Source organism: Exophiala xenobiotica (assembly GCF_000835505.1).
Source record: "Exophiala xenobiotica strain CBS 118157 unplaced genomic scaffold supercont1.1, whole genome shotgun sequence".
Classification (NCBI taxonomy): Eukaryota; Fungi; Ascomycota; class Eurotiomycetes; order Chaetothyriales; family Herpotrichiellaceae; genus Exophiala; species Exophiala xenobiotica.
In genome coordinates, this window is record NW_013562494.1 from 2,651,947 (window position 1) to 2,672,327 (window position 20,381).

The 20,381-nt window shown below is 51.4% G+C and overlaps 8 protein-coding genes across 11 annotated transcripts; 6 read left to right on the forward strand and 2 right to left on the reverse strand.

The window, feature by feature from the left end:
* Positions 1–459: 459 nt before the first annotated feature.
* Positions 460–2,523, forward strand: PV05_01030 (uncharacterized protein; the record flags this gene model as incomplete). Its single annotated transcript, XM_013465974.1, has 10 exons — positions 460–637; positions 711–768; positions 829–1,065; positions 1,162–1,329; positions 1,397–1,502; positions 1,560–1,684; positions 1,736–1,940; positions 1,991–2,106; positions 2,167–2,391; positions 2,442–2,523. The coding sequence occupies 10 exons, from the start codon at positions 460–462 to the stop codon at positions 2,521–2,523; spliced, it is 1,500 nt and encodes a 499-aa protein (XP_013321428.1).
* Positions 2,524–2,943: 420 nt separating this feature from the next.
* PV05_01031 (uncharacterized protein) lies at positions 2,944–5,211 on the reverse strand. The gene is made up of 6 exons (XM_013465975.1): positions 5,007–5,211; positions 4,825–4,937; positions 4,016–4,774; positions 3,871–3,954; positions 3,254–3,817; positions 2,944–3,189 (listed from the first exon to the last, which is right to left on the reverse strand). Exons 1-6 carry the CDS (start codon positions 5,154–5,156, stop codon positions 3,024–3,026), a joined length of 1,836 nt encoding a protein of 611 aa, XP_013321429.1. The 5' UTR covers positions 5,157–5,211; the 3' UTR covers positions 2,944–3,023.
* A 260-nt stretch (positions 5,212–5,471) lies between these two features.
* Positions 5,472–7,552, forward strand: PV05_01032. Of its 3 annotated transcripts, XM_013465976.1 has the most exons (6): positions 5,472–5,730; positions 5,784–5,906; positions 5,955–6,216; positions 6,269–6,299; positions 6,477–6,592; positions 6,641–7,552. In XM_013465976.1, exons 1-6 carry the CDS (start codon positions 5,600–5,602, stop codon positions 7,418–7,420), a joined length of 1,443 nt encoding a protein of 480 aa, XP_013321430.1. In that variant the 5' UTR covers positions 5,472–5,599; the 3' UTR covers positions 7,421–7,552. The 3 variants fall into 3 exon arrangements, with proteins under 3 accessions (XP_013321430.1, XP_013321431.1, XP_013321432.1); XM_013465977.1 differs by having other exon boundaries at positions 5,784–6,216; XM_013465978.1 differs by having other exon boundaries at positions 6,269–6,592.
* Positions 7,553–8,827: 1,275 nt separating this feature from the next.
* On the forward strand, positions 8,828–9,403 carry PV05_01033 (uncharacterized protein; the record flags this gene model as incomplete). The annotated part of the gene is made up of 2 exons (XM_013465979.1): positions 8,828–9,122; positions 9,171–9,403. 2 exons carry the CDS (start codon positions 8,828–8,830, stop codon positions 9,401–9,403), a joined length of 528 nt encoding a protein of 175 aa, XP_013321433.1.
* Positions 9,404–10,070: 667 nt separating this feature from the next.
* On the forward strand, positions 10,071–10,672 carry PV05_01034 (uncharacterized protein; the record flags this gene model as incomplete). Its single annotated transcript, XM_013465980.1, has 2 exons — positions 10,071–10,342; positions 10,399–10,672. The coding sequence occupies 2 exons, from the start codon at positions 10,071–10,073 to the stop codon at positions 10,670–10,672; spliced, it is 546 nt and encodes a 181-aa protein (XP_013321434.1).
* A 769-nt stretch (positions 10,673–11,441) lies between these two features.
* On the forward strand, positions 11,442–13,072 carry PV05_01035. 2 transcript variants are annotated; one of them, XM_013465981.1, is made up of 3 exons: positions 11,442–11,598; positions 11,662–11,969; positions 12,119–13,072. In XM_013465981.1, the coding sequence occupies exons 2-3, from the start codon at positions 11,813–11,815 to the stop codon at positions 12,904–12,906; spliced, it is 945 nt and encodes a 314-aa protein (XP_013321435.1). In that variant the 5' UTR covers positions 11,442–11,598; positions 11,662–11,812; the 3' UTR covers positions 12,907–13,072. The 2 variants fall into 2 exon arrangements, with proteins under 2 accessions (XP_013321435.1, XP_013321436.1); XM_013465982.1 differs by having other exon boundaries at positions 11,442–11,969.
* Positions 12,812–14,400, reverse strand: PV05_01036 (uncharacterized protein). Its single transcript, XM_013465983.1, has 2 exons — positions 14,122–14,400; positions 12,812–14,061 (listed from the first exon to the last, which is right to left on the reverse strand). Exons 1-2 carry the CDS (start codon positions 14,169–14,171, stop codon positions 12,936–12,938), a joined length of 1,176 nt encoding a protein of 391 aa, XP_013321437.1. The 5' UTR covers positions 14,172–14,400; the 3' UTR covers positions 12,812–12,935.
* Positions 14,401–16,699: 2,299 nt separating this feature from the next.
* PV05_01037 (uncharacterized protein) lies at positions 16,700–20,169 on the forward strand. Its single transcript, XM_013465984.1, has 2 exons — positions 16,700–17,340; positions 17,390–20,169. The coding sequence occupies exons 1-2, from the start codon at positions 16,945–16,947 to the stop codon at positions 19,835–19,837; spliced, it is 2,844 nt and encodes a 947-aa protein (XP_013321438.1). The 5' UTR covers positions 16,700–16,944; the 3' UTR covers positions 19,838–20,169.
* Positions 20,170–20,381: the final 212 nt, after the last annotated feature.

Below are 20,381 nucleotides of genomic sequence, written 5' to 3' on the forward strand. Positions count from 1 at the left end.
AAGCTTCTCTGCAGGACAGGCTACGTACTACAAGAAGCCGACGATAAAGCTCTTGATACTACGTACCGATTGGCCAGAAGAGGATCCTGCAGTTCTGGAGGAGAATCGACAACACCTCGACACTTTCATGGTTGCATTGTCAACTTGCGAAGCGAGTATTCCATGAAAGTGGCGTAGACTATAGCGATCTAGACTTTCAAGGCCTGCATTCTCTGTTCTCTATTTCGCGCCCGAGTCCACTCTGCCGAACCCCATCATGTTGCGTTCTCAGAGCCTGCCGTGGCGCAATATTTCACCATTCTGCAATAAGGCACTGCTTTGTTCTCGGCGTGATTGTATATATACAATGTGCTGTGCTGTTCTAAACCTCCCAGCGCACTGAATCTGGCTCTAACGTCATCCCTCTGGGTCAGTGAGTTCTTGGTAGTAGCTAGCCTTTCCTTTTTATAGTCATTCCAGATGTCGAAGGAGGCTGAAACTGTCACCATTTCCCAGGATCGTACCAGTCATTCGCCTGGTCCGGTCCTGGGGCAGAAATCATGGAAAGGCTACGTATGGGACACGTTTGACAAACCAGCGGAGGAGCGGAGGTTCCTGTTCAAACTCGACGCCGGAATGCTTACCTTCACTTGCCTGGGTAAGTGATGGCCGGCGACATAAGATCTTTGATGAGAATGCCACCCATCCAGGTTGCTAACTCAGTGTTTCAGGATATTTCTCCAGATTCCTCGATCAGGCAAATATCAACAATGCCTATGTTTCTGGAATGTGAGTTTATTGGGGGACAGTGAGCTCCGAATTGAAGACCAACGACTGACTCTCAAACAGGAAAGAAGACTTGAATATGATGGGCATTCAATACAACTACGCAGTCACCCTGTGGACCATTGGCTACATCATTGGCGAAATCCCCAGCAATCTCATCCTTACCAAGATTCGACCATCGATCTGGATTCCTGTCCTGGAGCTTATATGGTCAATCTTGACAATCTGCACTTGTCGAGTTACCACTGTCTACCAACTATATGCTTTGCGCTTCTTGGTCGGAGTGGCCGAAGCTGGGTTGTAAGTCATTCTCGAATGGGTTTATCGTCTTCGCTTGAGCGCCGCTTTTTGCTGTGACCCTGCTGAGCCACGATGCCATTGCTTACAAACTACTAGCTTCCCTGGTATTCTCTACTTGCTTGGTTCTTGGTATGGCAAGGACGAGCTGGCAAAGCGCTCCATCATCTTCCACGTTTCGGGTTCTATCGCCACAATGTTTTCGGGTTACTTCATGGCGGCTGTGATTGGGCTGGGGGGGAAACATGGTTATGCAGGCTGGCAATGGTGAGCTTTCTGCCCGATTGTCATCACAGCTGAAGTATAAGACCTCTCGGCTAACCACGCTTGTTAGGCTGTTTATCATTGACGGAGTCATTTCTCTGCCCATTGCAGTGCTAACCTTCTTTTTCCTGCCTGACCAACCCCATAATACCCGCGTCTGGTATCTGAATGCTCGGGTGAGCTGTCACAATCCGGCGGTGGTCCAGCACGTTTTTGGGCTAATTACTCGACAGGATAAAGAGATTGCCTCGGAGCGAATCCAAAGAATTGGCCGGGCGAGCAGAGAAGGCTTCTCAAAAGACAAAGTCCTCAAAATCTTCTCGAGATGGCACATCTGGGTGTTCCCTCTCATGACCGTGTAAGTACATTGTCAAGGTATGGAAAGTGGGACACTGAACATCCATCATAGTTTCGGAGGCGGTGCAGGGGGAATCGGCCAGCCGATGTTTTCGCTCTACCTGAAGGCATCCAAACACCCCAAATATACAGTCAGCCAGATCAACACCTATCCCACAACTACAGCCGCGGTGATGGTGGTCGCCGAACTGTTGTACTCGTGGATCTCTGATGGCCCACTGCGTGGGAAAAGATGGCCAGTCATGGTATTCGCAGCGGTATGTCGTGTTGATCATGATCAATTTCATCCTGTCACTAACAATCACAGCTCTTCCAGCAGGTCATCTGGATTTCGCTCCTAGTGTGGAACATTCCCACGGGCTGGCTCTGGTTTTGCTACATAGTGATGCAACAGGGCATTGCGCTGGTGCCTCTGAATCTAATGTAAGTGCATTTGGCGCAGTCCTATATCAGCACCAGCTCTATGTACTGACGGCTGTCCAGCTGGGTGAATGAAGTTTGTGCCAACGACGCCGAGGAGCGTGCTCTCGTCATTGCCGTGGTCAACACCATTCAATACGTGCAGTCGGCATGGCTCCCACTCCTTGTTTGGAAGGTTACCGACGCGCCGGAATACAAGAAAGGTTTCCCTACCGCGCTTGCATTCACCTTTGCCCTCATAGGAGTCATCTTCCTCATCCGGTATTTGGCAAACAGGGAAGCCAGACAGTAAAGTCTTCCGAACTCCTGACAACAGTGGTCGCTGACGTCTTTGACAGAAAGAAAGAACTAGAAGATCGACTTGACAATGGCTCGACGAACAATTCAGACGCGGCTGAAGGTGTGGTGGTTTCCATGTAAGGCGCATTCGTCAGTCTCAACTTTCAACACTCAACGACAATCTTGACCGGACTAGGATTCGGTGCAAGACATGGTCCAGTTTCCAGTGAGAACATCTGGATTGCCACTCTTTTCAATAGCTGTTTTGAATTACCGATTCGCTCCAAATGTTTAGGCGATCACGGAATATGCATCATCGCTCACCAACGGTTGAATCTTCGAGACAGACTTTCATAGTAACACACAATCGTATCACCGTGAACCTCTACATCTTCCTGAGATTTTTCCTTCAAGGGCGAGCATGCTTGATGCCAAAGAGCAGAGCCATTCAGAAACGACCGCATCACCTGTTGTCTAGAATGCTGGGTTTCAGAGCGGATGAACTCGCCTAACTCCTGCAACCGCAAGGCGTCTCGGGCAGAAGTATGTGCGGCTCTTGATTGGACTTCGCAGATCGCTGGTATGGCGGACAATCATCATTTGTACTTTGTGAAATCTGAAGTTGCAGTCTGATAACTTCTTTATATGTTGTACAATTTACAAAGCACCCACTCCGACGAAGTCGTGAATTGTGTCAACAACAAATCCGTACCCTTTTGCAGGACATCATCCACACTCTCTCCGTTGAAAGTCGAGAATGGAGCTTTCGTTCCCGTCCTCTTTAACACTTCTAAAGCAGAGATGATTCTATGTATTCATGATTAGTCTCTATAGGCTGTTGAAGACAGCATCTTCGCTGTGTTTTACATACCTGTTGGCCATGAAAACGTCAATACTAGGTCGCTCCGTAACGAATACTTTGATCAGGTTGATTACAGGAAGCAGGCCTTCCCGAAAGGGCTCCCAGAGCAGAAAATGCAATTGAAATGTTTCATCGTCGAGTGTATACTGCATCATTGTACGGTGGAGTGCGAATCGGGCATACCAATATAGAAGTTTCAGGCGTGTACCCTGCGCTGACAGTACGCCACCGGCTGGCTCAACTGACCAGCCCAGGCTCCCTGGAAGGCGGAGTATCCAAGTATCGAGTTGTGATCGTAGTTCCCGTCTCACAGGAGAGAAATTCGGGCGGCACGGGACATGGTCTGGGCGAGGACTTTCTCGCGTACAGCTTTCTAGTTCTGGGCTTGTCAGGATGCTTTCCAGGATGGCACGTAAAGACATCTCAGCCAAGAAGAACACGAAATGCGTGTTTATGCGTGCCGGCCTGTCTTTGTTGTCGGCCTCATCACATGGCAGAGGAAGGGGAAAGAACTCCTCAAACCGAGCCAAGTCACTCCGTGGAAGCGTATTGTCGATTTCGTATATCATGTCCCTGTAAACAGTCAGCGGCAGGCATTGGCCGTTCAGGATGCACCGAGCCTTCACCGTTCAAGATTGTGACAGATCCAGAACAGCAGCCTTAGATTATTCGTCTCGTTCCTTGGCCGCTTGATGCCTGTAAGTCGGTCCCTAGCTCGGCATCAGCTCAACGGTCAAACACAGAAGAGGCGGGTCAAGGTAATTAATTCACCGTTTAATAACAGTCTGAAGCATAGTGCAGGCACCATGCAGTGCGGTGGCAAAGTCCAGCAGGCGATTCTTTTGCAGTAGAAAGATGGCAGAGAACACCAGCACGTGTACATATTGAAGGCTCAGCTGAACACTGAGCCGGCTGCGCAGCTGTATCGCGCGTTGGAAGTCTCCAAGTCCGCTTTCCATAGAGTCCACGTACATGAATGCTTTTACCGTCGCGATCACAAGCAGTAAAAGACATGAGCACATGTTCTCTTGAAATCCCTCCGCCTCGACCGCGTTTGCAGCAACGTGCAGAGTATTCTCACATATGATCGGGTACAAGATGCCGACGTCAGGGAAGAATCTCTGCTTGGCGACTGGTATATCACGCACATTACTTGGCCTGTACGAGGCGACGACATCGGGAAATGGATGGCGGTGCTCTTCGCAAGACATAGGCACCCTTCCCAGGTACTGTAATTGTTTGTTATCCTTCGCCAGGCCCGAGTCAAAGTTTTGGCCGATCCTGTTCGACGGGCAAGGCCAAGGGTCATTTGGGGACGAGGCTGCTTCTGAGCGCTCATTCCATACCCGTGAATGAGAAATTGAGGTGGAAGGTGAAGGATACCTCGTATTCGTCTCACTGAGGCTGCTGCCTTGGTCAGTATGGCAAATACCTTGGTCATCTGGTGTGCTGCAGAAGATGGCCAACTGGTCTAGCCTTCTCTCGGTTCGAGCGAGGCGCTGTAGGAGGAACTCCCGATCCTGCTCATGACTGTCCCTGATCAGTGATTCATACAATCAAAAGGTTAATAGAAGGCGGACTTGGGCAAATGTTGTCGCGGATAGTCACACTTGAAGCCATGACGGCTACAATAAGCACACCTTGGTCTACCTTGCGTGCATTTGATCTTTTTCAAGCGGCAGGTCTCGCAAGCCTGGACCAAGTAAGTCATTGCCTTCTCCCTATGCTTTATAGCAGAATCCATTATGAGTTCATCACTTACAGTGGCACCCTTCTGCACGCCCTCAGCCACGCCCATTGAAACCACTGATAGTGGTCCGCTTGTTCTTCGAGGCAGTAGCTCTACCAATGCAGTTGACCGTAAGAGCGCACTTCTTGGCCGTTTTCGACGAGTCCGACTTGGCGACTCCATTGCTGCATCAAAAGGCTTCTTGAAATGTAATCTTCGACTTCCTCTCAGTTCAAACAATGCAGTGCTTCGATCAATTGGCAGCTTCTCGGCCGAACATCCCCGTGATGAGGAATTGCGCAATCCAAATGGCATCATCGATGCCAGACAAGGCGTGAGGCCCAACCCATATGATTGGCAGATGATTCCTCCATATCGACGATATTTTACTGGCTACACTCGGAGGGTCGTCCGGTGAGGTCGCTTGCCACGGGGCATTTGGTTGAAGTGCTATCTTTCTGAAGGGTGGTGTGCGTGACCCAACTGGCGACTGTCCATCTCTAGATACCTGGAGGCCTTGGGTTTAATATCTCAGCTCACCCTAGCCATTGCTTTGTTATGGGGGCCACTATGTTATTGTTCCTGTCACTTGGTGTTACGAAGTCATACCATTCCCGGCCATAACCATGATCGAGCGCGTTCGACGTGTAGCCGTAATTGGCGCCGGGGTTTCTGGAGTAACAACTGCTGTTCATCTCCAAGCCGAAGGACTCAATGTCACAGTTTTTGAAAGAGCTCCTGTGGCCGGAGGGGTATGGTCAGTATATCCCACGAATCTCATCCATGAGACTTTTTAACCTCTCATGCCAGGGTCTTGGATCCGCGAACTCCTCATGAACCTACTTTTCCGTCAACAAAACCATCACTTGCGGACTCTGTCTTCTACAACAGCATAGAAAATGAGGATCCATATCTTCTGCATGCACCTCCTGGGTAAATGGGACTGTCGGTGCATGATCTTGGCACTTATCCGATATACAGACCTGCCTATGAGACTTTGACAAATAACGTCGCGACCCAGTTTCTCGAGTTGAGCGTCAACAGCTGGCCCGCCGGCACTCCAGCTTTTGTCAAACATAATGTCATAGCTGAATATATCCAAGATACATCAATCAAGACTGGGATTCACGAGAGGACGCTGTACAATACTCGAGTGAAGAATTTGTCAAAAGAGGGCAATATCTGGCGACTTGAAACATCCACCTGGAATAAGACCACGGGCAAGGCGACAGAAAAAGTTTGGGTAGGTTTCGTCCGCAGCAGCGGCATTCTCGGCAAGCTGACACTGTCTCCAGGAATTTGAGCTTGTTGTCGTTGCCTCTGGACGTGAGTGTCTCCTCAAATTACTGTCCATCGTGTCCCAAGACTTCAATCGGTTCCATTTTCAAGCCATTTACGAGTTTTGTGCCAGTGCAGGAGCATACCCAGACTCTCGTTTCTACATTCCAGAGTTTCTTTTCAGAAGCGTGTTCCCACTGACCATCAATATTGAGAAATCAACAGATTATCATGCCCCAAGGGTTCCAGATATCCCTGGTTTGGCAGAATGGAAAGAGGCGTGGCCCTCTAGAATACAGCATTCTAAGAGTTATCGAAATCCTAACGGATTTGAAGACCAGGTGATTGGACTCAAACTGAAATTCTTGCCTGAATTAATGACTCCTTAGACTATTTTCCTGATTGGCGGAAGCGCCTCTTCGATAGATATCGCCAGAGAGGTTGGACCCGTGGCTAAGAGAGTCTACCAGTCGACCAGGGGTGGATTCATGGACACCCCGGAGTCTTGGTTGCCCCCTAATGGTACGCGTGTACCCGGAATTGCCTCCTTTGGTGAGCTGGATGATGAACCCTCGGTTGCCGCTGGCGCAATTCCCGGCAAAGTCGTACTGGTTGATGGCCGAGTACTTGAAGACATCGATCGTGTGATTGTCGCCACTGGATATCACTTCACTCTACCCTTCCTCCCGCGGGACTTTCATCGTGATGATGTACCGCGAGAAGAGGCAGATGGCAAGGTCCTGGTTACTGACGGTACCATGCTGCATAATCTTCACAAGGATATCTTCTACATTCCGGATCCGAGCCTGGCGTTCACAGGCGTGCCTTTCTATACCGCCACGTTTTCTCTCTTCGAGTTTCAGGCCATTGCCATTGCCGCGGTATTTTCTGGCCAAGCTCAAATGCCGACATGGGACGAGATGACGGCACAGTACAAGGAAAGGATCAAAGAGAAAGGACATGGAAAGCCGTTCCACACTTTGGTTGGGCAGGATGTCCAGTACGCCAAAGGCCTTATGGAATGGGTAAATTTGGGTCGCGATCCATCCACGAAGAAAGTTGATGGTTATTCGGCGGAGTGGATAGCAGCGCGTGAGGAGTTCATCAAGACCTTTTGGGAGCGTGGGAGTAAAGAGAATAAGTCGACCGCTGAGGAATTCACGGCATGATGAGCCTCACCTGAATCGCAGGAACATTGACTGTGCAGAATACCGTCCAAGTAGTATAAAGGGTATGAAATCCTTTATACTAGTCCTTTTGCTGACTAGTAAACTCGATGATTCAGAAGGGATAAAGTGAACCTATCTCCCCTTATTGAGTTTTGAACAGACTGTTGTCGGGATTTACGTTTCTGCTGGCCACGCCTACCGTAATGGGACTAACGCAATCCACTTACGATTCCTACCTTTCGAGACCTCGTATACCGGGCGGCCCACAATCTCACTTCGAGGCCGACACCGATAGATTGTCATGGTCATAAGCGAGTAGCGCAAGTGGGGGTTGCAGTGATCAGAACGGCCATTCTGGGCGATTGGTACAACTCAAGAGCCTACCGAGGTGGGCTTGCCTGAGCAGCTAGTGCCGGTTGGCTGATATATCTGCCAGAAGTGGCAAATGAAGGCATGAATCGCCTGAGTTCCCATGTAGTGCTCTCTGAATGCGGTCGCTTGATAAGTCTTCAAGACTACATCAGGACAGATCCAAGCCAAAGGTTGGAGCCGCCAATATAGACTATAGTCGCGAAAGCCGTCTAAGCGTTGGTCAGGGCCATCGGTTAGACTCGTAAGAAATTACAGTATGTAGGATGTTAGACGAGACTTACAAGCTCTTATGGCTGCTCAATGTGCCGGATGAAATTGCCATGTGGTTCTCTCACTTTGTGCGACAAGACCGCCAGCGACCAAGGCTCTTACCCCGAAGAGCAAGGGCAAACCTTGTATTGTACTATTTCTTGAGCCTTAAGCTCTGATGCTGTTTCCCTTCTTGTCCTCTTGGAGTACTAGCTGCTGTAAGTCGTTCATCAGTGATATGGCGGAGGGATGTGCCGATCTCTATCATTAGGACTTGTGAAAACCCACTAGAGGCCGTAAGTATGTTCGATCAGCCTTGCCTGGTATGCCTTGACCACTATAAGTTTTGTAAGATGAGTGCTAAGATGTCGCGGATCTCAGGGCGGTGAGAACCAAACGTTTGCCACTGTGTATACCTGTCGTCAGCGCTCGACGATGCATCTGCTCCGCCTCGATTGGCTTACGCTGAGATGTTTGATATTGTCAAGCGTTGAGGCGTGATTAGGTTCAAGCACTCTCGTTCCGAATAGGGCGAGTCGTGAATGATTTCCTACTTCTTGGTACTATGTCTGTTCTGTTAGGGTGGGGATAAAGCTGTCGAGCGGCATGCCCTTCCCTACCGTCTTCCCATAATCTATCAGTGTTCACCATCCGCCAACACCATGTGCTCTCAGTCTGCCGCTCCGTTTCAACATCAAGAGGGCCAGTGTGCTGATATGAAATCCGAGCATGAGGAGAGGAAAGTTGACGGAAACGGCGTCAAAGGCACGGAAGACCCCTTGAACGATGCGTGCTGAAAAGATATATTATACAGCACGTTCCTTGTTCGCCCGTTTCCTGGCCCCAAAATGGCCGTTCACCGACCCCAGAAGGAGCGTCCGCAATGGACAATCAAGCAGATGTCGAGAAGATGATCCACTATACTTTGAAAACGCCGAGTACCTGGAAGGGGCCATGGCCACCGCTGGGACGAGCTCACCCAACGATGTTCCTGGGAAACAAAAGGGCAATAAACGACTCGCTTTGGTCGGAGATGCTTTGATCATCTTAGATGATCGGTACGCAGACGGTATTAGTACCGGTAAGTGAGGAAATTCACTGTAAAACAGCCACTTGCTTAATGCTCTAGAGCAAGGAGGTAATCTTGTGAGCAGTCGAGGGTTCACTAGACATTTGAACGGACTTGGGACAGAACGCGGGCTTCCGAGATATATAAAGCTCAGCCCCTGTCAGCAGGGCAACGCACCTCCCACTACCATGGCATCCACTGTCGAGGTCATCATCGGGGCCGTGTGGGAAGACTCAGGAAAGGATCTCGATCTGGTTAGGGTAGTGGTTAGAGCGCTGGACCTCACTGAGTAGACTAGACGGCCTGGCTTAATAAGTTAAGGTATATTGGCTACCGATGACGGACCAAGAGATCTTTAATTAGTGATCTAAGAAAACTACTATAGAACTTCTATAGTTATAACGGATACCGAGATTTTTTAACGGGTAACAAGGCCTGATTATTCCCGGGTTCTATTAAGATCTACAATCTCCTCTGTAAAGAGCATCCTGCCGCTGTCTACGAGTCCCAGGCACGGATGTTTCGGTGGGGTTTTGCTTTTGGTGCCAGGACCACGAACCAACGCGATCGTACGACAGCTTTAGATCGTTCGGAAAATCGATCAAAGATCCACGACCACGACTTGCCCAGACTGGATTGAAGGGGCTGTACACCCGACACCAGGCCAATCTCAACATCAATCTCACTCCGACGACCGCGTCATAATCAGCCTCGCGGCCCTCCCATTCATCACGAACAGCCCGCAAGCGTGGGAGGAAATGGGGGAGCAATGCGCCGGAGATCGTCCGAAGCGCTCGAGTCGAGATCACTCATCCTGCGGGACCTCACGAATTGGAGGATCCGAGCACACCGGTTTCTCGGCAGCTAGGAGACCTCGTCGAAAGTCTGAACAATACTGGGAGACTCAATGATGACCTGGCATGAAACGGACGATACGAGATGGTCTCGGTGCTTCCAATCATGTTTCAAACCGTAGAAACAGATCTCGGACTCGAAGAGGAGCTCGAAAGCATGAGGACATGTTTCAAGGAGCAATTCAATCTTTACGTCTGCGCTATCTTCAAGATACCTGATAAGAACGCACACAAGGCGCTTATGAAGAAGATCAAGGGGCTCATAGACCAACACGGTAAGAAGGAGGAGCTAATCATTGTCGGATATGCTGGACACGGCGTCGATCCAAAAGACGCACAGGACGAACGAAAAAGGTTGGGTCCGTCTTACTGGGTACCGTAAGGTGACAGGCTTCCTCATCCATTCGATAGCTGTGCTAAGTTCCAATCTACAGCCGCGCGAACTCCAATCTCAAGAAGGAAGTCGACTGGTCTACAATTCAACCGTGGCTACACCATGCACCATGCGATACGCTTACAGTCTTGAACTGTTGCTTCGCTGGGAATGCGACATTGGGCAACATGAAGGGCACCAGCGAGATTCTTGCAGCGTCGGATCGCGAGAGTTGGGCATATGCATCCAGACGCTCGTTCTTGGAAGCCCTCATTGAAGTACTGACCGAGTTTGGGACATCTGACGGACAATGCGGCAAAGATGTTCAACTTTGACTTGACTGGCAAGATGAGAATGACACCAGAGAGATCAGGGGCCGTGGCTTGCTAGAGACATTTGTAGCGCGCTCGTCCAGTGTTTTGGTCCATGGGAGAGACTTCAAGAGCAAGCTAGCAAGATTACTTTCCTTCAAACACTTTTGGGCCTTGGCCAGGTCGTGGTCAACTCCTTGGTTATGGTAATGTCTCCAGATGCAAAAATCGGCGGCAGAGGAGTGGGGAAGCGTTTTCGAAAGCCACTACCAATGCGGACCGACCTTTACACGAGTATCTCAGGCTGCTGACGCTGGTGGAGGATCATCGCCATCGTGGCTGTAGGATCGGTTCAAGATCTCAAGTTTGCCGATGTGGAATATGCTCAGAGTCCAACGTTAAGCTCGGCGTCCACACCCGCTGCCTCTTGAGTTCAATTATGTAGTCTTGTTTTTGCGCCGCGGCTCGTGGCCATCAATCGGGATCAGCAGAGCGTGCATAGGTTGGCCCGAGTTCAAATGAAGCGGCCTCTGGGAACGAGCATCCTTCTGGCTGACGTGGTTCTCGGGCCCGCCAGTATACCTTAAGAAGGATGTGGTCAAAGGCCTAGTAGCCGTGCAATTACCGGACGAGGTGCGCTCCTCGGCCTGGTGTCAGGCGATGGTTGGCCTCCTGTGGTAGAGGCCTGGAGGCCTAGTTTGTAGCGTGCACGGAACAATGATTTCCCCGGATTCAGCTCCCTACATGCGTACATTAGCCTCGGTACTTTGGCATTCGTCCTCAGGGTTCACACCCGCAATTCATTTGACCGACGATGATGGCCCGGCTCGACTTCAAAAGTTCGCAGGTCAGCATCGAAGCTCGACTTCGCCAGCGATATTCACTCCGTATGAATTGATGAGCTTGATGCCGTGACACCAACTGGGCTGGTACTCTCGGATAGTCCATTCGTACGAACCTCCAACAAACGTGTGACTACGACACCACCACTTCTAACCCGTACCAATTTCAAGCGAAAGCCACTCCCCTACCGGTCCTCCGCATCCTCTTGCGCAAGCGGTTTTCACTTTAAGTCTGCCTTGCACCCAAAACGCTCTCGAGCGGTTGCACCAGTTGTCGTCGGTACATACGAGTAACGACTACTAGTACCCAGTGGACCGCAACATGACATCCGTGCCTAAACGCCGCCTGGCCGCGCTCTCGCAGCAACTCGTCGAAGGCATACCCTCCGAAGGCACGTTCGAAAACCTGCCGCGCATCCGCCATGTCGCAGGACCGTCGACGGGTCAGCGAGTGCAGGGCAAAGTAGCCATCGTAACTGGTACGTCAGTGACCATCTTTACTCTATCTTTAAGTTATCTACACTTTGCACTTTGCGCTCTTGCTTCCTCCCCCCGGCAAACCCTTCCCAACAACGACAAACACTACAGGAAGGAAAACTGACCGTATGTGATGATGCTTGATGCTTAGGCTGCAACTCGCCCATCGGCATTGGCCGCGCCTCGGCGCACCAGTACGCCGCTAACGGAGCCCGCGCAGTGTACATCTGCGACTACGCGACCGAGCACCTCGAAACCCACAAGCGTGAGATGGGGCAATTATACCCCGACTGCGAGGTGCATTGCGTGAAAATGGACGTTGGAAACGAAGAGCAGGTCAAGGGCGTGGTGGATCAATGTATGGCAAAGTACGGACGGTTAGACATCATGTTCGCCAATGCCGGCGTGACGGGCGTGCCAAACACGTTCGAGCACATCACCTACGATGCCTTCATGAACACGCTCCGAGTCAACACGGTGGGCGTGTTTCTATGTTTCAAGTACGCGGCCATCGCGATGCAGAAGAGCAATACAGAAAAAAAGTATTCTGGAGGCAGTATCATTGGCACGGCGAGCGTGGCGGGATTGAGGTCCAACGCTGGTGGGACGGATTACTCGGCGAGCAAGGCCGGCGTCGTCTCGCTGGCGCAGACCATGTCGTATCAACTGGCCGGTACGGGTGTGAGGGTCAACGCCTTATGTCCGGGTGTCATTGAGACGGGGATGACAAAGGCCATGTATGACCAGGCACGCAGTCGAGGGACAGAGAGGAAGATTGGGCAGTTGAACCCGTTGCAGCGAGGAGCCGTTGCGGACGAAGTAGCAAGAGTTGCCCTTTTCTTGGGCAGTGATGAGGCTAGTTACGTCAATGGTCAGGCCTGGGCGGTATGTGGTGGTCTGAGTGCCGGTCATCCTTTTGTGCCTGGGAAGCTGGCATGAGGTGCAATGAAAAAGATATCAGCAGGTCACTAGCCTGTAAGATCTTTCTGCAGCACTTCCAGAACCTTTTGCTCGTCGATTTGGGCTAGAGACTTTAGCTCTTGTTCATCCTGCTTGGTGTCTGCGGGGAACGTAGGTAGGTTGATGGATATTTCTGATCCGTACAGCTGCTCATACTTTTCTTCCGTCACAAATGGCTCGGATAATGCCTCAGGAGGTTCGTGTCGGACGTAGAATGTCGGAAACTCAAGCAACGTCTTGTTGGAGACAACCTCCTTCAAGGTTGATGCCTGCGATATGGGGATTAAACACTTTAGTTTGGCTGTGGTATTCGGTCTGAGCAAATAAAAGTGCACGTCTTGTAGCACTTTCGAGACGTTTTCCCCTTGGGGTATTCTCTGCGTTTTGTCAGAGGTGTTGTCGGCCGTTATGGTGTCTTGGACAGCAACAGTGTCATCTTCGGCAGTCTTTTGGGGCGCAGCTTCTTCTTCCACAGCCGGCAAATCGTCAGCAGCTTCTTCCTCTGCTACCGGCACATCCTGCGTAGCTTCTTCATCCTCCACAGAACTCGGCTGTATGGGAACAGTCTCAGGTGATAAAGCTGGGGCAGTAGTGGTTTCAGCACTACTCCATTTCCTCTTCCTGCCGAGTGCTCTCCTGCCGAAGACATCGAGAAATGCCTGTGCCACTGTTCTCGTCTCTCTCACATTATACATTTTCTTCGTGCCGTCATGAAGGATCCACTCGGTAGTCCACAAGATGCATTTGTGCGGCGCACCGTCCCAGCGAGACTTGTTCTCTCTATTCCTGGATAGTCCTTTGGGAGCCTTGATCAGACGAATACCTCTTTCCTCGACTTCGAGAGCGAATTTTTGCTTTAACGCCGGAGCATTGGGCCTGAGGCCAGCTGGGGCCAAGTCTATGCCTTTGTCGAGCACCAGCTCGTCAGCCTTCTGCAGGGATCTCTCCACAGATGCGATGAAGTTAAAGTCCTGGTCGATCGAGGCCGAGGTGGCTAAGTCGGCTCTCTTTCGGTAGGCAGCAGGGTTTCGAATGCCAGAGCATTGTGCCCAGGACTTGTGGCGCTTGACACAGGGTAGGGAGCAGGTGTGTATTCCGCATCGAGGGCAAGTGTATTTGATTGGATTCGCATGGCTTGTTACAATCAGCCACTAACGATCGGTACTCTCAAAAGGACCGTGTCAGATAACTCACCAGATCGCACAAAGATCGGTCAGCAGTCCATCGCCTCCACTTGCCTGCATCTTGAGGAGGAGGAAGTTTCGCGTGAATCGCGTCTCTGGTCACAGCGAAAGAAGTTCATGCAGGTTTCAGCCCAAGAAGCGCAGGCACCACCACCACCGGGAAAGATTCCTTATCGATACGCGTACTACTTTACAAGTACTATGGTATTCGTGGGTATCCTGGGTATATCTTGTAAATCTGTGCTAGCGTGCCATTCGACGACAAAGAGCAGCGAGGATAATTTGTGTGGTAGGAGGGTCCATTGTGACTGTGGGCTTCAACTGTTGCTTCGACAAGATAAGCGGCAACTGTTTTATCTTTTTGCGGAGAAATATTTCGCGTCCAAAAGAGGGGCAGTTTGGGCTCACCACGCTCACCTTGCATCTTGCATATGCAAGCTACGGAAAAACATGCACCACCCTCGCCACCCTCTAACCAGTTCTCCGTACTTGATCGAGTTGAAAACCTGCAGCCGGAGTCTTGTCAGCTCGCCAACATCTCGAACCAAAGGTACCCGGGCTCGCTTGACTGTCACTCATCACAGCCGAACACGGGCGACAGGTTCCTGACATTATCAGTCTTTTTTCAACGTTCGTGGGCGTGACTTCAGCTTCCTACATGAACCAGCCTGCAAACTCATGAATCGAGTACTCGTATAATCTATCAAGCATGTGCTCCATCTCGATGTCCACTACGGAGTAAGAGGCAAGTAGACGAGATCTCCCCATCATGCGCGATCTCTTGGCTGTTGCTTGCGAGTGCTAGCTGGGTTCATTTCCGCAATGATTCTGGGAAAAGATCCGAACGGCAGTCTCTGACCAACAAGAAGCGCAAGAACGGAAGGTGAATGTGCGGAGGTTTGTCCCCTGAAACGCCCAAGATCACTTTACGTGTAAAGCGGGAACGAAAGAAACCAATACTATCGTGTTCATGCGAGTGAGAGCGATAGAGTTTATTCCACGTGTAATAAGAACTTAGGGTTGGTGGTATCGAGCGCGACGAGTGCCCATCCACCCAGCGATCTGGAGAGAAGCCAAGGGGTGCTTCCAAAAGACACGGCTGAGACCCGCACTTTCACCCAGGGGTCGCCTGGTGGGAAGTTCGAAATGTTATGGCATCATGAATCATGATTCCAAGGCCAACTTAAGATTCCGGAGAATATGTCCTGAGAGAAGACCTCCCTTCGAAACTGAGATTCTATGACAAGTCAGTCAGTTGCAGGGGAAGCTGCGCGAATTGCGTTACGGGTGTATGATGGGCCAGGCCAATATGTGGTCTGCTCTATAAAGGTATCCCTTCTGCAAATCATGCTGGACGCTGGATGAAGTAAGACGGCTTTCAACAAGGCTGCAGTTCCTCGCCAGGACCCCTGGCCTGTAAGAAGGAGTCTGGAAGTCATGCTGTCACTGCGGCAAGTTCCTCCCGGAAAGCGACAGAGACATCGATGATAGAACTTCAACGAACGGCCCATGCGTGCAGTATCCTCGCGGACGCCAGCGAGCTGACGTGTCGAGATGTTCACGTCAAAAGGTGCATAAACTTCTGGGACCTGCATGTGGCCTGCCCAGTGAGCCTCTCTAATCGTCACACAAGATACGGAACAAGCGAGCATAGACCCTAAGAGCGCGCATCGGAGAACCCCTGAGGCTTGCAGAGTTCGCCAACACGAACGCACAGCAAGCCACCAGGTCTTCTATCGAGAGTCCAGAGTCCATTTGACATGATCAACTATCGACGATTTGGGAAGCGCAAGACACAGCACATCCCAGGCCTGTGATAATAGTGGCCGCAAATTGCATGGGGACTGGCTCGGGAGAATACCCGCAAGCTGTCAAACAAGACCCTAGTTCATCACAAAGCGAGTGGGACAAAAATCCTTGTGGCCATCAAATTGAGGTCCGCTGGGGAAGCTTGACTGGCCGGGGTCGACCACAGGCGCAGAAGTTACAGAGGCCGAAAGCAGCACCATCGGCCCTTAGCTTCCTCCAATCCAGGGGAAGCCGACGGTGCTTTGGTAGCACTTGGGCTGGTTGGAGCTTGACAAACAGTGGACCTCCTGGCTAAGCTGAGTCCGTCCGCTTAACAGAGTCAAGGGCTTGCGGCCTTGCGGCCTTGCGGGTTTGGATTTGCGCTGATTTGCATGTGTGTCCAGATTATCTGCTCCATCATTATTCCGCGCCATCAATCGACAGCCCAACTGTCACTGTCACAACCATGGAAGTTTCTGCTCGCAGATACTCGTACGAGTAGCACCCGAGGTGTCATCATTACGACCGACCATCTTCTGCAAACCCATCTCTGGCGCGATCCACCTGTGCCACCTCTGCCAAAAAGCAATGCTGTGTCCAATGCTGCGTCGAAGCTGAATGTGGAAAGACGAGTTTCCCACCCCTGCAAGCCTCGTCTTTTTAGTCCTGATTCTCCGCCTTGGCCTGAACTAGCCTGACACGACGGGCCCAACCTGCTACGCCTGCATCCTCTCGCTTCGAGTATCAACAGGCCTCCTGAATCTTGACCTTCTCGGTACCTTGCATTTGATTGCCTCAGTCCCTTGTTGAGCTGTTCTAGTGATAACTTTCCTTCTCCCCTCTTCCACCTCACCCTTTACCATCCCTCTTCCGTCCTCCACCTACGAAAGGACGACTTACTGTCAAGACGTCAAGAATACTGCGCGCCGCGAGCGTTCGAGGCTCGACATTATAAGTCCTGGGCACGGGCCTTGGCTTTGACTTTTTTGACCGCGGCCCGACACGTTAAAGAGCACCCTACACGCCGTCATCGACTCTATCAACCATGGGCCCTTCACTGAGAGGTCATACCTCTATGACCTCAATGGCTCGTCCACAGACACGAGAGACAAACCGGCCGACGACGAGAGAACAAGTAGTCGACAACGCCATGGTTCCGAGCAGAACCTCGTCGCTGCATTCTCGAATTACGCAGCCTCTCCCGTCGACGTTGGCCAAATCCAATAACCGACCCACCCCAAAGACCCTTACGCATGCTTACATGGTATGTGGTGTTGGACGAGAACCCTCTCAATGGGTCAAAGCGCCGCCACCATCTTTTGGGAAAATACAACACATGAAAGGAGCCGTTGGCCAATTTTGGCTCCCAGAGATCTTGGGAAGCAGCCCACGACTGGAAAGTGACAATGAAATTGCGAGAGCCCTGCACAGTGCTATGAGAGTAAGTATACGTCGACCGCTGCTATTCCAGAACACTAACCACTTGACAGGCCTGCTTCCCGCACGATGTCGAAATCTGCACTGGACGTAGCCAGCCACACTGCGTGCACCATTCATTTGTCCTGCAACAAGATTCACAGCATACTCTTTATGGGATCGCTTTGCGGGTCTGGTCTCGAGCAGATGAGAAACGTGCCGAGACCATTCGTGACCTACGACGAAAGACCGAGCCTGACTACAGAGATGTTGCCGACGAGACGTACTGGATTCCATACTGCCTGAGTTTCTTGTCGAGATATCCATTGTACAACTTACTCGGCGACTACCTACGGGGAATGTGGATCCACTGGAACAAAGCTACCAACCTATTCCACGCTGAAGAAGTCTCCAGGATTCTCAGCTTCCCAGCACCACGATTGAACGACCTCGTCCGCATTGACATGAAAGATTACGCGCTTTGCTATCAGTTCCCCTCCTCGCCCACTGGCTTTCAGAACTTTGCCATGTGGCCCCTCTTCAGTTGTTTGTCCATCCCTAATATTGTGGGCCTCGTCGAAGCGGCTGTATCACCAACGCGTCGGATCATCCTGACCAGTCATCATCCAGCTATGCTGACCATTGCGGCTGAGACTATAAGATTCTGCGTTCGAGTCTACGAGTGGAGTGGTCTCTATGTGCCAGTCGTCCATGCTCGAAACGTCGGCGAGATGGTTCAAGAACCCGGCCCATATATCCTCGGTATAACGACTGAATGCCGGTCTCTCTTCCAGCCACCCAAAGATGCTTTGTTGGTTGACTTGGATCGCAATCTTGTCATCACGGATCATCCACCTAACGTCCTGACCGCCGGCCAACGCAACAAGTTCATCAACCGGCTGTCTCAGGCCTTGAATAGTGATGTCGAGATTAGCGGCGTGCCACAGCATCTCAAATCTGCCTATGGTGGTGGCAAGCTTATCCCTGCTGGCCAAATCATCGTCCTCCGCGGTGAGGTGGAAAGTGTCCAAGATCCTTCATGGTGGAACCAAGATGCCATCATGGCGATCATGGACCATGTCTGTGAGAAGCTTGGCCGCAATACCGGTGTCAAGGCTTTATTCAACGGCTCTATGAAGAAACCCCTGATGACCAAGATTTCCATGAGACACATGAATGAAATCGTTCGTGAACGTAACCAATACTCGCGTGATGCATTGGAAGCATGGCAAGACTTCATCAACCTCAAGGGCCGCATGGACACGGAGCTCGCCAAGGTTGCCAAGCGCAACAACTATCTCGAGCAAGAAGTCGAGACATGGAAATTGCAATTCCAGAAATTCCAAGCATTCGTCGAGTCCCTCAACAAGGAATTGGCTGAACTTCGAGTCAAGATTGAATCTCACAAGCGTGAGAACCGCAGACTCACCGGCCTTATCGACCAACAGAAGGATGACGCTGCTCGTCTTGCTCTCAGACTCTCTGGTACAGAGAGACAGCGTGACAATGCTCTTGAGGCGCTTGTCCTTCAACAAGGCATCGCTGAGGACCTCGAGAAGGAGCGTTCTCGCAATCGGAAGGAGATTGCTGCCTTGCAACACACCAATCAGACCCTGCAGAGACAGCGGGACGAGGCTCAGCGTGTTGTTCTGCATCTCCGTTCGCTCATTACCGGCCAAACACATCATATGGAACATATTGTCCGATCTATCGGATCTGCCTCGGAGCTAGCCGAGTACATCCACGAAGGCTATGACGACGAAGAGGAGGACGCCGAGGAGGAGCAAGAAGCTAGCGACCAAGTTGGCGAGCCTGTCGACCGCCTAAAGAACGTGACAAATCGCTCTTCCAAACGTGCATCTCGTGCCGTTTCGATCGATGGCCAAGATGTGACACCGTCCATGGAGAGCAAACTCCTTTCCGCCAGCAAGCGCACAAGCAAACGCTACTCTGACCTGAGCATGTCCGACGTGGCCGATCGCCATCTGCGGGACAAGACCGACGCCATTGCCGACATTATCCGGAACATCAGCGAACAATGCGCCGCGGCCGTCGAAGGACTCCAGCTCGCCAACGAAGCAGCTGACATCGAAGGCGAGGAAGAGCAAGACCAAAGTGAAGTCGTCGATGAGCCTGGCATCTCGCCGTCGACTACGCACACGCGCGAGGACAGCGGCAACTTGTCGCCCGTGGAACATCTCAGTACTGACTCGCGCACCGGCACAGGGCACTTGACGCCTCAGAGTGAGCGGAGTTCCATCCCGCCGACCCCGGACTTGGTCCATCAGCGATCTAGCACAGCGTTGAGCATGGCTAGCACTGCACCGACCAACTACACGGCTCGCGAGAGCTTGAACCAGAACACTCGCGGTATTGACCGGACGAAGATTGTCGAGGATGAGGATGCTGATCGTGCGCATGTGGTGGCTGCCATTGGCGGCGGTAGTGTCAAGGGCGACGATGAGAGCGTCAAGCAACCTCCTGGCCGGGGTGCGCCTTTGAGCCGGGTGATCGAGGCATGAATCATGGAATTGATCTGATCTGATACTATTATACACTTTTTCGCATTGGGTTCGGGATATGCATGGAGCTTTGGCGCGACTGCGGGAATCAGGGGCTGGGGCTGAGGCTGAGGCCGGGGCAGTCCTATCTGTGGGATAATGTGTTCCTGTTTGATATCTCATGGTTCTCATATGTGAGGCTTGTAATCAATGGCATATCGCCTTTGCATTTTCTGTCATTTTGCACGAGTCTGATGGTGCTATCCGTACAGAAGACATCGAGATTGATTTGTTTTTCAGAGATGTCCACAGTAAACGGCACCTGGTCTATCTGTTACTTGGTCATAATTGATGGGGAAAGCATGTACAATGCGATGCAGCTACTTCTCTTTGAACCCAAGCTCTATCTGGCGACAAATCATGCAGACTTCGTTCCGTACTTGTCGAGCCCCAACAGTGAGGGACCACTCAGTAAAGTCATCTGGCGGTACCGGTGGCTCGCGCCGTGACTTCAGAGGAACCTCCGGTCTCGGTCCTTAGCGGTTCGTCAAATACCTCGGCACGG

Coding starts and splice junctions, on each gene's coding strand:
- PV05_01037 (XM_013465984.1), top strand. CDS start 16,945: ATGGGCCCTTCACTGAGAGGTCATACCTCTATGACCTCAATGGCTCGT. Junction 17,341..17,389: donor CCCTGCACAGTGCTATGAGA/GTAAGTATACGT, acceptor ACCACTTGACAG/GCCTGCTTCCCGCACGATGT.
- PV05_01036 (XM_013465983.1), bottom strand. CDS start 14,171: ATGCAGGCAAGTGGAGGCGATGGACTGCTGACCGATCTTTGTGCGATC. Junction 14,062..14,121: donor ACCGATCTTTGTGCGATCTG/GTGAGTTATCTG, acceptor GATTGTAACAAG/CCATGCGAATCCAATCAAAT.
- PV05_01031 (XM_013465975.1), bottom strand. CDS start 5,156: ATGGAGTCGCCAAGTCGGACTCGTCGAAAACGGCCAAGAAGTGCGCTC. Junction 4,775..4,824: donor CCGCGACAACATTTGCCCAA/GTCCGCCTTCTA, acceptor GATCAGGGACAG/TCATGAGCAGGATCGGGAGT. Junction 3,818..3,870: donor ATCTGTCACAATCTTGAACG/GTGAAGGCTCGG, acceptor GACTGTTTACAG/GGACATGATATACGAAATCG.
- PV05_01032 (XM_013465978.1), top strand. CDS start 5,600: ATGATCGAGCGCGTTCGACGTGTAGCCGTAATTGGCGCCGGGGTTTCT. Junction 5,731..5,783: donor CCTGTGGCCGGAGGGGTATG/GTCAGTATATCC, acceptor CTCTCATGCCAG/GGTCTTGGATCCGCGAACTC. Junction 5,907..5,954: donor CTTCTGCATGCACCTCCTGG/GTAAATGGGACT, acceptor TCCGATATACAG/ACCTGCCTATGAGACTTTGA.
- PV05_01035 (XM_013465982.1), top strand. CDS start 11,813: ATGACATCCGTGCCTAAACGCCGCCTGGCCGCGCTCTCGCAGCAACTC. Junction 11,970..12,118: donor CAAAGTAGCCATCGTAACTG/GTACGTCAGTGA, acceptor CTTGATGCTTAG/GCTGCAACTCGCCCATCGGC.